At 45.7% G+C, this 16,679-nt stretch overlaps 1 protein-coding gene across 2 annotated transcripts in view; it reads left to right on the top strand.

The window, feature by feature from the left end:
* ANP32B (acidic nuclear phosphoprotein 32 family member B) overlaps positions 1–16,679 on the top strand; it is a 49,681-nt gene that overhangs the window by 11,425 nt on the left and 21,577 nt on the right. The window contains exon 1 of one of the 2 annotated variants that reach the window (XM_056518862.1): positions 15,640–16,105. The exons of the other annotated variant lie outside the window; for it this stretch is intronic. Within the exon in view, the coding sequence (XP_056374837.1) occupies positions 15,947–16,105 (159 nt within the window). The 5' untranslated portion in view covers positions 15,640–15,946. Of the gene's footprint in view, positions 1–15,639; positions 16,106–16,679 lie in introns of those variants that run through there. 2 annotated transcript variants of the gene reach the window in all.

Raw genomic sequence — 16,679 nt, 5'->3', positions numbered from 1 at the left:
TAAACTTTTCCTATACCAGTGGTCCCTCAACATATGATATCAATTGGTTCCAGGAGAACCATCCTATGTTGAAACCATCATATGTCGAGTACATATGTCTATGTAAAAATGGTAATTGGTTCTTGGGCCTCGGAACCATTGTATGTTGAATACATATCTCTATGGGAAACTGCTAATTGGTTCTGGGATGACCATTGTATGGGGAGTGTTTAACAAACCAGGATGCCTCCAGCTGTTGCACAACTGCAACTCTCAGCATGCATGTACAGCCATTGACTGTCTGGGCATGCTGGGAGTTATAGTTTTGCAACAGCTGGAGGCACACTGATAGGGAAACATTGATGTATGGGGTGTATAGTGTGTATATGTATTGTATGTGATGTGTGACATCGCATACAGTACTGTACAGTTCTTTAAATACCTTCAGGGGGGACAGAATGTCCTCCATTACGATCCTGCCGACTACAGCTCCTTAATAAAGGAAGGGGAGGGCAGCCAGCAGCTCATTGGATGCCTGCAGCAAGATGCTCCAGGCTATTGGCTATGGCTGCACTGGGGGGGCGGGGCTTACACGGAGCTCACAGTGGAAGCCTGTATGAGTTAGCAGGACAGCATGTGAGTAACAGGAGGCAGAACGGGGCACATTAAACAACTATCTGTCAGTTGGTGAAGTTGTCAGCGCTGTCAGATAGCTGTTTGTATGATGGCCCCGACACACAGCATCATCATATGTCGATGCTGCCTTCAACATACGATGGGCTCTGAGAGGCCATCATATGTTGAAATGATCATATGTCGGGGCCATCATAAGTCGGGGGGTCACTGTATATACAGGGTGGGCCATTTCTATGGATACACCTTAATAAAATGGGAATGGTTGGTGATATTAACTTCCTGTTTGTGGCACATTAGTATATGTGAGGGGGGGAAACTTTTCAAGATGGGTGGTGACCATGGCGGCCATTTTGAATCCAACTTTTGTTTTTTCAATAGTTACATAGTTACATAGTTAGTATGGTTGAAAAAAGACATACGTCCATCAAGTCCAACCAGGGGATTGAAGGGAAGGATGTAAGGGGATAAGGGAAAGGGATGTAGTTTTATAATTCTGCATAAGCTTTAATGTTATTTTGTTCCAGGAATGTATCTAACCCTGTTTTAAAGCTGTTAATTGTTCCTGCTCTGACCAGTTCCTGAGGTAGACCGTTCCATAAATTCACAGTCCTCACGGTAAAGAAGGCGTGCCGCCCCTTTAGACTAAACCTTTTCTTCTCCAGACGGAGGGAGTGCCCCCTCGTCCTTTGGGGGGGTTTAACCTGGAACAGTTTTTCTCCATATTTTTTGTATGGGCCATTAATATACTTATATACGTTTATCATATCCCCCCTTAAACGTCTCTTCTCAAGACTAAACAATTGTAACTCCTTTAATCGCTCCTCATAGCTAAGATGTTCCATGCCCCATATTAGTTTGGTCGCGCGTCTCTGCACCCTTTCCAACTCTGCAGTGTCCCTTTTATGAACAGGCGACCAAAACTGAACAGCATATTCCAGGTGAGGCCGTACCAATGCTTTATAATAGGAAGAGGGTCATGTGACACATCAAACTTATTGGGAATTTCACAAGAAAAACAATGATGTGCTTGGTTTTAACGTAACTTTATTCTTTCATGAGTTATTTACAAGTTTCTGACCACTTATAAGAAGTGTTCAATGTGCTGCCCATTGTGTTGGATTGTCAATGCAACCCTCTTCTCCCACTCTTCACACACTGATAGCAACACCGCAGGAGAAATGCTAGCACAGGCTTCCAGTATCCATAGTTTCAGGTGCTGCACATCTCGCATCTTCACAGCATAGACAATTGCCTTCAGATTACCCCAAAGATAAAAGTCTAAGGGGGTCAGATCGGGAGACCTTGGGGGCCATTCGACTGGCCCACGATGACCAATCCACTTTCCAGGAAACTGTTCATCTAGGAATGCTCAGACCTGACACCCATAATGTGGTGGTGCACCATCTTGCTGGAAAAACTCAGGGAAAGTGCCAGCTTCAGTGCATAAAGAGGGAAACACATCATCATGTAGCAATTTCCCATATCCAGTGACCTTGAGGTTTCCATTGATGAAGAATGGCCCCACTATCTTTGTACCCCATATACCACACCATACCATCAATGTTTGTGTTCCCACAGTCTTGGAGGGATCTATCCAATGTGGGTTAGTGTCAGACGAATAGTGGTAGTTTTGTTTGTTAACTTCACCATTCACATAAAAGTTTGCCTCATCACTGAACAAAATCTTCTGCGTAAACTGAGGGTCCTGTTCCAGTTTTTGTTTTGCCCATTCTGCAGCACCTGAAACTACGGATACTGGACGCCTGTTCTAGCATTTCTTCTGCGGTGTTGCTATCAGTGTGTGAAGAGTGGGAGAAGAGGGTTGCATTGACAATCCAACACAATGGGCAGCACATTGAACACATTTTATAAGTGGTCAGAAACTTGTAAATAACTTATGAAAGAATAAAGTTACGTTAAAACCAAGCAAATCATTACTTTTATTGTGAAATTCCCAGTAAGTTTGATGTGTCACATGACCCTCTTCCTATTGAAAAAACTAAAGTTGGATTCAAAATGGCCAACTTCAAAATGGCCACCATGGTCACCATCCATCTTGAAAAGTTTCCCCCCTCACATATACTAATGTGCCACAAACAGGAAGTTAACATCACCAACCATTCCCATTTTATTAAGGTGTATCCATATAAATGACCCACCCTGTGTGTGTGTGTGTATGTGTGTGTGTGTGTATATGTATATATATATATATACACATATACAGTGGTCCCTCAACATACGATGGTAATTTGTTCCAAACGAGCCATCGTTTGTCGAATCCATCGTATGTTGAGGGATTCGTGCAATGTAAAGTATAGGAAGCTGTACTCACCTGTCCCCGCCGCTCGCGATGGTGTCCCCGCCGCTCGCGATGGTGTCCCCGCCGCTCTCGATGGTGTCCCCGCCGCTCCCGATGGTGACCCCGGGCCTCTGCTGGGTTCTCCGCTGTCTTCTCCGGTCCTCTGCTGTCTTCCGCAAGGCCTTACTGGGCCTGCGTAGCGACGTCATTACGCCGCTGCGTACGCCATTCCTATTGGATGACGTGCGCAGCAGCGTATTGACTTCCATCGGAGAGGGCCGAGAAGACACCGGAAGACCAGGGCTGGACCCGGAGGGCACCCCGGAGCATCGTGGAGGGGTAAGTAATAATTACCGCACCACTCGGGGAACATTAAGCTGCTATCTGGCAGCAGCTTAAGCATTTTGCGCTGCCGGATAGCACTTAATGCGATGGCCCCGACATAAAAAAAAGCATCATATGTCGATGCTGACATCGACATGCGATGGCCTCTGAGAGGCCATCGTATGTCGATTTGATCATATGTCCATCGTAGGTCGGGGGGTCACTGTATAACAAATAAAATATCTTTTTAAAAGCACAAATATTAGGCTTGCACCATTCTTAAAAAGGAGTTCCCATCTCATAACGTAATGGCTTATCTTTAGATTTTTCTATCACTTTATGATTGGAGGGGCCACAGTACTATCGTAGCACTATGGGGTTAATTCATCATTATTGGTGTAGGTGAATCATTTTTGTACACCATTAATTTTGTATGCTGCTAATGTGTAGGTGCTCCAAATTTAATAAATGTTCACAGGGCATTTGATAATTTTTTGCACAGACGCAGATTTCCTGGCAATTCACTTCTGTACACTTTTTACCATGGATTACGTGTTGTGCAAAATGTTGGCACTTTTTATCCTGTTGCACAAAATTGTTTTTGCACTACCATGCTCCTAGGGGTGTGTGAGGGAGGGCAGAGGTAGCAATCACACCTCGGCTCAGATGCCTGAGGGCCCCCAAAGACCCCTCTGCCAAGTAAGAAATTTCTTGACTTATAAATGGCACACAGCCCTGGAAACCAGCTATTATATGTATAGACGGATTAGTCCTATACAGAAAGTCATTGCCTTCTAGGGAAAGGCGGCATCATTACAAAATGAGGGCATAACCAGCACAGTGCTGCTTGGGCAATGTACTTGTTAGGCTTCTTTCACACTACCATCGTGTCCCTGCATGAACAGCCGTTTTCCTGCTGAAAGAGGTCATGAAAAAATAGACAAAATAACTGAACATAACGGATGACCAATGTCCGTTATTTTAACGGGCATTCTGTCAAAATAACGGACATGTTCCATACGTTATCACCTGTTATACATTCATTATAGTCCATTATTTTATGTCCGTTATTTTATTTCCATGTTCTGAGCATGCTCAGAACAAATAACAGATCATGACTGACGTTAAAATAATGTGCACTAACTGATGTCAGTTGTGAACATCCGTCACCCATGGACTTCAATGTTAAAATTTTAACGGTTGTTCCACCTTTATTTATGACGGGACAAAAATTAGTGCATGCACCGTCTTTTGTGCCGTCAAAAATAATGGCCGTTAGTCATAACAGGACATAACTGGTGCTGCAGGATGGTAAAAAAAAAAATCCCATTTTTTGAGGGCCGTATTAGGGACTTTCAGACGGGAGTTCATGACTGGAGTTTTTGTAGGGTGACAACGGTGTAAAAGGGGCCTAAATTGTTAATGAACTATGGAAATAAAAATCCCATATTGCAATGCAAATACATATGTAAAAAAAAGAGGCGCTTTTATGTAACCCAGCTCACACCATATCTGTTTTGTTGTTCCTCTAATGCTTACTGTAAATGAATTAATAAACTTTATATATGACTGCGCTTAAAGGGGTCCTACCACTCTGTTACATCTGAAATCTCTAATAAAGTATTTGCATAATGAGGTAGACTGTCTTTGGCCAATAATAACCGCATGTAATTGGACCCTAACAGGTGTAATGGGACCAACGAATGCGATGATTGGGTCATTTTACCTGCTAAATAATCGCCGGCCATACGTTTCTCTGTGTAATTGGGCTGATTGCAGCAGTGGATCACATGGACTATCCAGCGATCGTTTTGGCAGCCCTCCTTGCATTATTCCTGAGACATAATACACTCTGTAAATGGGTGCTGATCTGTGAGATCAGTGCTCATTTTTACAGAAGCAGGGCAGAGTTTTAGGGCCCTTAGACTACACAGTAGGGATCGACCGATTATCGGTTTGACCGATATTCACGATTTTGGACATTATCAGTATCAGCAAGAGACGACAGCCGCCGTCGCTGCCCCATTGCCTCCCCATCCTCTGGCCACATACCGTCGCCGTCGCTGCCCCATTGCCTCCCCATCCTATGGCCACATACCGTCGCCACCGCTGCCCCATTGCCTCCCCATCCTCTGGCCACATGCCGCCGCTGCCCCATTGCCTCCCCATCCTCTGGCCACATGCCGCCGCTGCCCCATTGCCTCCACATCCTCTGGCCACATACCGTCGCCGCCGCTGCCCCATTGCCTCCCCATCCTCTGGCCACATACCGCCGCTGCTGCCCCATCGCCTCCCCCATCCCCGGTTTTATAATTACCTGTTCCCGAGGTCCGTGATACTTCTGGCTCCTGCGGCGTCCTGCGCTGTTGGTGTGCGCAGCGCAATGACTAGTGACGTCCTCAACGCGATGTCGCCGTCAGTGCGTACAGTGACAGCGCAGGACACCGCCGAATCCATAAGTATCGCGGATCCCGGGAACAGGTAATAATAAAACCGGGGATGGGGGAGGCAATGGGGCAGCGGTGGTGGTGGTTGGACTCAGGAGGACCTCAGGACAGGCAGGGGGAGAGAAGTGGGCGGCGGCGGTCTCTGGCCCCGCAAAAGCCGCTGCAGTTCATTGATTTAAAGTGCTCGCTTTAAATCATTGATCTGCAACGGCTTCTGCCCCGCCGGGGGTTGACAAATAGCCGATAATTTATACCGATATTCCGGTATAAATTATCGTCTATCGGCCTGAAAGGTCACAGATTATCAGTATCGGCCCTAAAAAAAAATCAATATCTGTCGATCCCTACTACAGTCACAGAATGAAATGTATCACAGTATCTTATGCTACATTATAAATTTAATGCATCTTAAGACACATTTTAGTTCACACCACCTGTTTGGGCACAGGGCCACATATAAAGCCAGTTCCCCATCTGATAAGCCAACACTCTTCACTGACAAGTCACACCCCATTGTTGAGCAAGACACAAACCTTTTTTAAACTTTGTGAACACTGTTTCTTGTCACATTTCAATAAGGGTGCGTTCACACTGAGGAATCATTTCGGGAAGGAAAATTTTATCCATTGTGCGGAATTTGCGGGGAATTCATGCGAACTTTGCACAGAATTTCCACGCAAAAATGAAGGAATGAACGAGGAGGCTATTCAATTCTACTTTTCTGGATTCCGCATGAATTCCGCACTAAATGGTTTTCGTCAGGAAAAAAAAATCCCATTGATTTCAATGGGCTTTTACTCGAGGATTCCGCCTAAAGAATGAACATGTATTCAGCGTCGGAATTCTGCTAGCAGAAATTCCTCAGGCTGAACAGGACAACAGAAAGTCCATTAATATCAACTGAAAATGACTCTTGAATTCCTCAGTGTGAACATACCCTTAGTTCACACACTATTACCAGCAGCGGTTGGCCGCTGTGGGAATCCCGCTGCGAGTTACGCTACCATTCATTTAAATGGGTCCTCAGACAGTCCACAATAGTGTCAGATTTGTGGGCCCATTCAAATGAATGGTAGCGTAACTCTCAGCGGGAAGCCCGATGCTAGTTACTAGCGTGTGAACGCACCCTTAGACTATGGGGAAGATATACTTTTCTGAATCTGCCAGAACTGTGGCTCAATTTATACCAAATAACTGGCATCCATGCCTTGCACCACATTTATTATGTGCTTTATACACTTTTTGGGCCATGCACAACAAGGTAACACCACGTGGCAAAATTTATATCAATATTTTGAAGCAAATTTATGGGAAAGTAAACTATCCTAGAAGTCGACTATATAGTTAGACCATGGTATTATAAATGCATCAAATTTAATATATGCCTGAGTGTCTGTGGCAAATTTGCAGCGGCTCTAGACAGCTGGGTCAAAGTTTACACTGTCTAAATATTAGACAGCATTAGTAAATTTGAACCTGCGTCTTTCAGGAACATGTAGCAAATCCTGCAAATTTACAAACACTGGGAGCGAGATTATTTCTGGATTATTTGTATCATTCATTTCTAGGTTCAGTACTCTTCGTTGACTTTACTTGGCAGTTAACTGGGTCTCCAATAACTGTAATATATATGTACGTGTATGTGGAACATTGATTATAGCCTGTGCTTGGGCTTAGTTATTAATGTATTAAAAGCATAAAGTACTTCAAAGTCTTTAGGATTAATCTGCTTAAATTTATGAAGGGATTTTACCTATAGAATGTATGAAGGCGAATTTTAAGCTTATTTCACCTGTGTTAGAGATTACGTTGATATCTGCTAAACTAAAAAAGTTTATTTTCCACAGTAAACTTTTAGGGTATATTCACACAGGCAAATTAAGTGGCTGTGTGAACTACTCTCTCCTCTCTCTTAGGAGGGTGCAAAACAGGGGGGGGGGGGAGGAGTGGAGGGTGCTTTGAGTGAACCATATGGAAAAAGTGGCATGTGACAACTTTTTATGCATTCACCTGGCTTCTATTGAACAGGATTGGGGTTTTAGACACATACTGTTTTTGAAGAAATCTGTGCATTTTCCACATGAGAACATTGCTTCCTTGGCGCCAACTGTGTACAAAGTGTAAGGTCGAAATACCGCCTTAAGTGGGGAAAAAAAACTCATAAATCACATTTCCTTATTATACTAAAGATTTGCTACTTATTCCAGGATCTAAAATAATCATTAAAGTGAAAAGTGTACTGTGATAGGCTAGATTCAGGATCCTTTTTCAAGGGTCTGTCAGAGGTACCGTAAATCAGCAAACTTAAAACATATCATTTCCTTTTATTTAACAGGTACTTCTAATGGTGCTCCTGGCAGCAGGATATGGCAGAAAATATCGGGGCCTCTTCTGATCCTGTGACCTGCTTGTAGTTTAGTGACTTGTATGGAACTTATGGTAACTCTGTCGCTAGATCACGATAGTCTGCAAGCAAGATTAGAAGCAACCCTGATATTTTCAGCGATACCCTGCTGCAAAGAGGACCATTAGAGGTACATTTTAGAGATTACTTACTATTTGTTTATTTTATTTATTTATTTCATTAAAACTAATTTACCAAGTATATCTTGTAAATTCATTAACGGAGATCTGCAGCGATATATAACTTATCTCCTACACGCAGGATAGGGGAAAACTGATGGCGGGAGGGTCCGACCCTTGTGACCCCCGGCGATCTCCTGTACAGGGCCCAGGCTCTGCCTCAGCCGACACGCCACCTCCATGTATCTCTATGGGAGAGGCAGAGATACAGCGTTAGTGCAACCCCGCCTCTTCCATTAGCTGATTTTAGGGGGCTTGTCTGTCGACCTCGGTGAGGTTGATGACGCAAGCAATAGCCACGTAGAGCTGCGGCAGTTCCGGGTCCCCGTATTGGAGATCGCGGGGGGTTCTACCGCTGGATAGGGGATAAGTTATATACCACTGCAGATCTCCTTTAAACCCAACATATCTTTATGGATATTGGCTGTAAATACAAGGATACTGTTTGCCCTTAATTTTAAGAATGAAATTCTAAAATCTGGGTATTCTCAAACATACACTGTAATATTAATATGTAATAATAGTACCATATATGCCGGCGTAGAAGAAGACCCCCAACTTTTACAGTTAAAATATAGAGTTTGGGATATACTCGCCATATAAGACTACCCCTCCTACCGCGATGTACGGTACCTTGTATTTACATTAGGTAGGCATCATCTTCCCCCACATTAGGTAGGAAGTATAGTTCCCCCCACATTAGGTTGCCAACTCCCCCCACATTAGGTAGGCATCATGTTCCCCCACATTAGGTAGGAAGTATGGTTCCCCCCACATTGGGTTGCCAGCTCCCCCCACATTGGGTTGCCAGCTCCCCCCACATTGGGTTGCCAGCTCCCCCCAACAGACATACAGCTTCCAGCCATATACAGTGTATGGCTGGAGGCTGTATGTCTGTACTGGTCTGCCCCCACAGTGTTCCGATCACCGCTCCTCCGGCCCGTGTCACCATCTACTGCTATGGCCTATGGACCATAGCAGTAGGTGCTGGGACCGGGGAGCGGTGACCGGATCACTTAAGATAGCACGGCCGGTCACTCACCAGGCCCCGGTCGGCGCGCGTCCTCCTGCGGTCCTCCTGGTCCTGTGCTCCTCTGCCTCTATGGTTGTACGCACAGGAAGTCACTGACGTCCCGTGCGTACAACCATAGAGACGGAGGACCGGACCGCAGGAGGACGCCGGGGAATGGTAAGTGACCGAGGGATGTCCGGGATAGGAATACCTATGATTATCTGCCCGGGCCGGCTCCTGTGTGTGGCTGCAGGCGGGGGCCGGCCAGAGCAGGTAAAAACTAATACTGTATGCTAAAAACCAGGGGGCCGCCAGCTGTTGTGAAACTACAACTCCCAGCATGCCCGGACAGCCTTTGCCGTGCTGGGAGTTGTAGTTTCACAACAGCTGGAGGCCCCCTGGTTTTTAGTATACAGTATTCGTTATACTTGCTTTGGCCGGCCCCCGCCTGCAGCCACACACGGGAGCCGGCCTGGGCAGATAATCAGAAGTTTTCCTATCCCGGACCTCAATACCCGGCGTATAAGACGACCCCCGACTTTTCAGAAGAAAATTCGGGGTTAAAAAGTCGTCTTATACACCGGGATATACGGTATTTATACAAAAATATATGTTTTATGCCAATCGTTTAACTTCCCATTCTATTGATCGTATAATTATTGATGTTCATGATATCCATGCCATGTAACCGTGTACTGTATATGTAAATTTGATGGTACTGATATGGCAGGGAATGGAATAAGTATTTGAACACAGATTGGGGGTAGTGTACCTTTTGTTAAGGTAGCAAGTTACCACTCCCCTTTATATCATAATGGAAGAGCCAGGGGGAAGTGGCTCAAAACATGTTGATCACAGGGTGTTGAAATTGTGGGTGTCCGATCAGTAAAAATGGCCTCTGGAGCTATACATCTGCTCCAGGCCGTCTGCTGCGCTCTTCTTCTCTGATCTGCCTTCTAGCAGATTGCAAAAAACACTGATCAGTGCTATGCCTATGCATGCAAGAGGTATAACTCAAGAGACTGTGCATTTAACCCCTTAACGACAATGGATGTAAATGTATGTCATGGTGCCATGGTACTTAACGCACCATGACATACATTTACACTCTGTCATGATCGCCAGCACCTGAAAGCTGCTCGCATCATGCACGGCTATCAGCATACAGAGACCCACCGGTAATGGCGGACATCAGCGATTGCACTGATATCCGCCATTAACCCCTCAGATGCCGTGATCAATACAGATCATGGCATCTGTGGCAATGTGGTACTTAAAATGGATGATCGGATCGTCTGCAGCACTGCCACGGGGTTCCGATAATCCAGCATGGCGGCCTTAGGTCCCTCACCTGCCAATTTTGTTAAAATAGTTTGAGATTTTTTAAAAGTGGTACCATAATAGAAAAGCATATAACATGGGTATCATTTTAATCGTATTGAAGAAAGAAAACATGTCAAGTGTACAGCATGAAAATAAAACCTTCAAATATTTCATTAAAAATTTTTAGTTTTTTTGTTGCGCCGTACATTTTATGGTAAAATGAGTGATGTCATCACAAAGTAAAATTGTTTGTGCAAAAAACAAGCCCTCATATGGGTCTGTGTATGAAAATATAAAAGGCTGTCACGCCCCCTCCCATACACTTGCATTGAGGGGGGCTATGACGTCACGAGCTCCTGGCGCTGGCTCCAGCGTTCGGAACAGTTTTTTCCAAATGCTGAGCAGTTTAAGGCCAAAATGGGCCTGGTCCTTAAGGGGTTAAAGAGTACCTATCACCAAAAAAAGTTTTTATATTTTGTTAATTAATGTTAATTAATGTATTAGAAACAACTTTCTAATTACATGTGATTAACCAAAATTTATTTTTATAATTTTTTTTTTTTTTTTACTTTTAAACGACCACTAGGGGTCTCCCTGCATGCCCCAGCTCATAGATTTCAGACTCATGCCAGCCTTGCAGCATGAATCCGAAATCTCAGTGCTGCCAGACACTGAAGAGCACCGCACAGCTCTCCGCTTGTCAGTCAGACAGGCGGAGCAAGCGCTGTGACCGCAGCACAGGCGCTTCTGACCTGGCCAGCCGCGTCATCAGGCTGCTCCCCCTTGCAAGGAGAGCCGGCGCAGGCTGGCCAAATGTCAGTGTAGCGCATGGCTGCACAGAAGAGGATCGGGTCTGCCTCACCTGAGTCTGATCGAGGTCCTCTGCAGGGAGCAGCAAGGTAATGGGCATATAATGAGATATATATCTCTGTGTGAAGAGGAAGAAGGGCTGAAGTGCCTGCTGGGCCACGCTCCCTAGCTCACGGCAGGAATTTGAGCAGCCACAGGAGATAAAGAAAAGGTAGGATTTATAGGTGTTTTGGGTACAAATGACAGGGATAGTCAGTGAGAGTCAGGGACAGATGGGGAGGGGGGGGGGGGGTAATTAGGGACAGTTGGAACTAAGGAACGTCCCCTCCCATAGACTTACATTGAGGGGGCGGGACATGATGTCACATGGGGGCAGAGTTATGACATCACGATACTCCGGCCCCATGGTCGTAACTCTTCACACTCGGAGCCTTCAACGCTGCAGAGAGCTCACAAAGGTGGGTGCGGAATGAAAGATTGTGGCAGGACCCCGGCGGTTATACCTCTTATTTCCTATCCTTTGAATAGGGGATAAGATGTCTTAGGGCCGGAGTACCCCTTTAACCCCTTAAGGACCTAGGGCGTATGGATACGCCCTGGCTTCCTGGTACTTAAGGACCCAGGACGTATCCATACGCCCGTGGGAATTTCGGTCCCCGCTGCGCGCCGGGTGGGGACCGGACCAGGGTGACTGTTGATATCTATCAGCAGGCACCCCATGCAAATGCCCATGGGGGGTCATCAGACCCCCCAACCCCCCCCCCCCCCATATCGGCGATCGACGCAAATCTCCGGTGAATTCACTCCCGCGATTTGCACCCATTACGGGTCTATGGTGACCTGGTGACCCAGAAAATAAGTGGGATCGAGGTTGTCCAAGACACCCACGATCCCCCTGAAGGGACAGGAGTGAGGTGGCAGGGGTGCCACCCCTCCTATCCCTGCTATTTGTCGCCAGAAGCAACGACCAATAGCAAATCGGGGGCGGGGGGGTTAACCTTCGGTTTCCCCATTCTGCCCACCCACAATAGGCTGGGCAGTACTTAGAAACCGAGGAGGACCGGCGCCGAAGTCCACTTACCCATCTGGAGGCTGCGGATGACGGTGGTCGGCGGGCGGCGATGTCGTGCGGCTGGCTCACTGGATCCTACGGAAGCCAGTGAGTTGCCTAGCAACATCTGGAGGGCTACAGTCTGAGACCACTATACAGTGGTCTCTAAACTGTAGCCCTCCAGATGTTGCAAAACTACAACTCCCAGCATGCCCAGACAGCTGTTGGACATGCTGGGATTTGTAGTTTTGCAACAGCTGGAGGGCCACAATTTCGAGATTTGTAGTTGCGTACCTCCAGCTGTTGCATAACTACATCTCCCAGCATGCCCTTCGGCGATCAGTACATGCTGGGAGTTGTAGTTTTGCAACAGCTGGAGGCACACTGGTTGGAAAATACTGAGTTAGGTAATAGAATCTAACTGAAGGGTTTTCCAACCAGTGTGCCTCCAGCTGTTGCAAAAGTACAACTCCCAGCATGCACGGTCTGTAAGTGCATGCTGGGAGTTGTAGTTTTGAAACAGCTGTAGGTTTGCCCCGCCATGTGAATTAACAGGGTACGTTCACAGGGGCAGGTTTACACTGAGTTTTCTGCTTCAAGTTTGGGCTGCGGCAAATTTTTCGCCGCAGCGCAAACTCCTAGCGGGAAACTCGCCGTAACCTGCCAGTGCAAATGTACCCTAAAAACACTACACTACACTAACACATAATAAAGGGTAAAACACTACATATACACCCCCTTACACTGCCCCCCCCCCCCGTCCCCCCCCCCCCCCCCCCCAATAAAAATTTTAAACTTATTGTACGGCATTGTTTCCAAAACGGAGCCTCAAGCTGTTGCAAAACAGCTCCCAGCATTTCCGGACAGCCACTGACTGTCCTGGCATGCTGGTAGTTTAGCAACAGCTGGAGGCACCCTGTTTGGGAATCACTGGCGTAGAATACCCCTATGTCCACCCCTATGCAATCCCTAACGTAGTCCTCAAATGTGCATGGCGCTCTCTCACTTCGGAGCCCTGTTGTATTTCAAGGCAACAGTTTAGGGTCACATATGGGGTATTTCCGTACTCTGGAGAAATTGCACTACAAATTTTGGGGGGCTTTTTCTCCTTTTACCCCTTATGAAAGGGAAAAGTTGGGGGCTACACCAGCCTGTTAGTGTAAAAAAAATAAAAAAATTTACACGAACATGCTGGTGTTTCCCCATACTTTTTATTTTCACAAGAGGTAAAAGCAAAAAAGACCCCCAAAATTTTTAGCGCAATTTCTCTTGAGTACGGAAATACCCCATATGTGGGTGTAAAATGCTCTGCGGGCGCACAACATGGCTCAGGAGTGAGAGCGCACTATGTACATTTGAGGTCTAAATTGGTGATTTGCACAGGGGTGGCTGATTTTACAGCGGTTCTGACATAAACGCAAAAAAATAAATACCCACATGTGACCCCATTTTGGAAACTACACCCCTCACGGAAGGTAACAAGGGGTATAGTGAGCCTTAACATCCCACAGGTGTTTGACGAATTTTCATTAAAGTTCGATGGGAAAATGAAGAAAAAAATGTTTTCACTAAAATGCTGGTGTTACCCTAAAAATAGGAAAAAGCCCCCCAAAATTTGTAACCCCATTTCTTCTGAGTAAGAAAATACCCCATATGTGGATGTAAAGTGCTCTGCTGGCACACTACAATGCTCAGAAGAGAAGGAGCGCCATTGGGATTTTGAAGAGAAAATTTGTCTGGAATTGAAGGGCACGTGTCTGACAGATTTTTTGGAACAGTTGTCTGTGAAAATGAAAAATGGAATTTTTTATTTGCACAGCCCACTGTTCCAAAGATCTGTCAAATGCCAGTGTGGTGTAAATACTCAATGCACACCTTATTAAATTCTGTGATGGGTGTCCACTGTTCTGGCACCACGGGGGGCTTTGTAAACACACTTGGCCCCTGACTACCATTCCAAACAAAAGCTCAATGGCGCTCCTCCTCTTCTGAGCATTTTTTTTTTTTTTCATTGACACATCCGACTTTAACGAAAAGTCGTCAAACACCTGTGGGGAGTTAAGGCTCACTGTACCCCTTGTTACGTGCCTTGAGGGGTGTAGTTTCCAAAATGGTTTGCTGCTGCACTATGCATTGCTAATAGAAATCCTTTTGATTCACATGGCGGCAGGAGTATATGTATATAGAAACAATGGGGGGCAGACATATAGCGTTATCTGCCCCCCCCCCCCACAGCCCTTCTATATACATATGCCGCTGCAGCGCTATGTATGAAAAGTATTTTTATCAGCAGCATCGGGCAGCCAATGCTGCTGCTAGAATGCTTTTCACATATAGCGCTGCAGTGGCATAGGTATATAGAAGCGCTGCGAGGGTACATTTACATGCGCTGCGGGGGTGTATATTTAATGCGCTGACGGGGGTATATATTTAATGCGCCGTCGGGGGTCATATCTAATGCGCTGCTGGGGGGCTAGATATATAGGCTAGATGTCTTCCCCCCCCCCCCCCCCTGCAGCGCTATATATGTTGCCCCCCACAGCGCTTTTAATATACATATGGCCCCCTGCTACTCCAAATGTTTATTTTTAAATCTCCCGCTGAGAGCCCTGATTGGCTCCTCAGTACTGACCATTCAGGGCTCCCTGCAGGGGATTTAAAAATGAAAGTTAAAACACTCTATACGTCGCAGGATTGCGGAGCTTGACGCCTCCTCCCCTGCTTAATAACTTCGGATCACATCGGGTCTCAGAAGTGAAACCCGGTGCAATCAATCCCTCAGCCCCTGTACTACAACCCCCATCATGGAACAGACTTTTCCATGATGGGGGTTGTAGTACAAACACTAATGTAGCCCCCCCAGCTGTCTGCAGACTCACGCAGCCTGAGAATGACTGACTACTCCCATCATGAAAAGAAGTCTGTTCCATGATGGGAGTAGTAGTAGTCCTGGCTGTGGGAGTCTGTAGGCAGAGGTGTTCGGCCATACATGAGGGATAACGGGGTTTTAACGGATGAATGTTTATTCATCCGTTATCACCTGTTATTTCATCCGTTATTAAACGGCCGTTTTTACACAGAAAATGGACGTTTAATAACGGATGAAAGCTCATAGTGTGAAAGCATGCCAATACTGGGAGTTGTAAACAGCTGGAGGCACACTGTATGGGAAACACTGACATGGGATATGGGATGATGAAGGTGGTAGGAAGGAACCTCTGGCTAACATTTTATTAAACAATCTACCTAAAGTGATAGGAAAGCTGTTCAGCACCGTCTGTCCCTGCTGATCAGCTGTATACAGTCCGAGGCTGCTGCTGAGGGGAAGAACCTGGCGTCGCTAGGACCCAGAGGCAGTGCAGCAGTATGCAGACACAAGGGCTTCCTATGCAGAGCTTGTTATGATTCTGGGCCTGCGGGTGACATGTAGCAGAGTCGAAGAAGATGCCTCTGTGCCCGGGCTGTCAATCACTCCCAAGTAGATGTGTTTAGGGCATGAGGGAAGTGATTACAGCCCTGGGCACGGTGACTACTTGCAAACTCCACACCGCCCAGGGGACTACTTGAGCTGCATTTGCATACAGCGCGGACGTTTTATATCCTCCTTTTCTGAAGATTACAGTCACAATTATAAAAACATGGTAAGAACATTTGTTTAATGGTCTAGGAGTCTAGGAGGTGTTTTTAATGGTTATAGGTGCTCAAATGTGGTGATTGGTTCCCTTTTAAGGACCATGCCCATTTTGGCCTTAAGGACCAGGCCAATTTTATTTGTGCATTTTCATTTTTTCTTCCTCATCTTCTAAAAATTACCCACAGATGAGTATGAGGGCTTTTTTTTTTCTTTTGCGCAACCAGTTTGTAATGACATCACTCATTTTTACCATAAAATGTTTGGCACAACCAAAAAAATACTATTTGTGTGGAGAAATTGAAAAGAAAACCGCAATTTTGCAAATTTTGAAAGGTTTTGTTTTCACGCCATACAATTAATGGTTAAAATGAAATGTTTTCTTTATTCTGTGGGTCAATACGATTGAAATGATACCCATGATTACATACTTTTCTATTATTGTACTGCTTTAAAAAAATTGCTAACTTTTTAACCAAAATCCTTCTATTTTGATGACCTATAACTTTTTTAATTTTCCGTCTTATCGGCGGTATGAGGGCTCATTTTTTTTGCGCCATGATCTCAGACAAAAAAGCAGCAAT

This window comes from Hyla sarda, chromosome 1 (genome assembly GCF_029499605.1).
Source record: "Hyla sarda isolate aHylSar1 chromosome 1, aHylSar1.hap1, whole genome shotgun sequence".
Classification (NCBI taxonomy): Eukaryota; Metazoa; Chordata; class Amphibia; order Anura; family Hylidae; genus Hyla; species Hyla sarda.
Note: the sequence above shows the minus strand (reverse complement) of the source record. Positions and strands in the feature narration are given on the sequence as shown.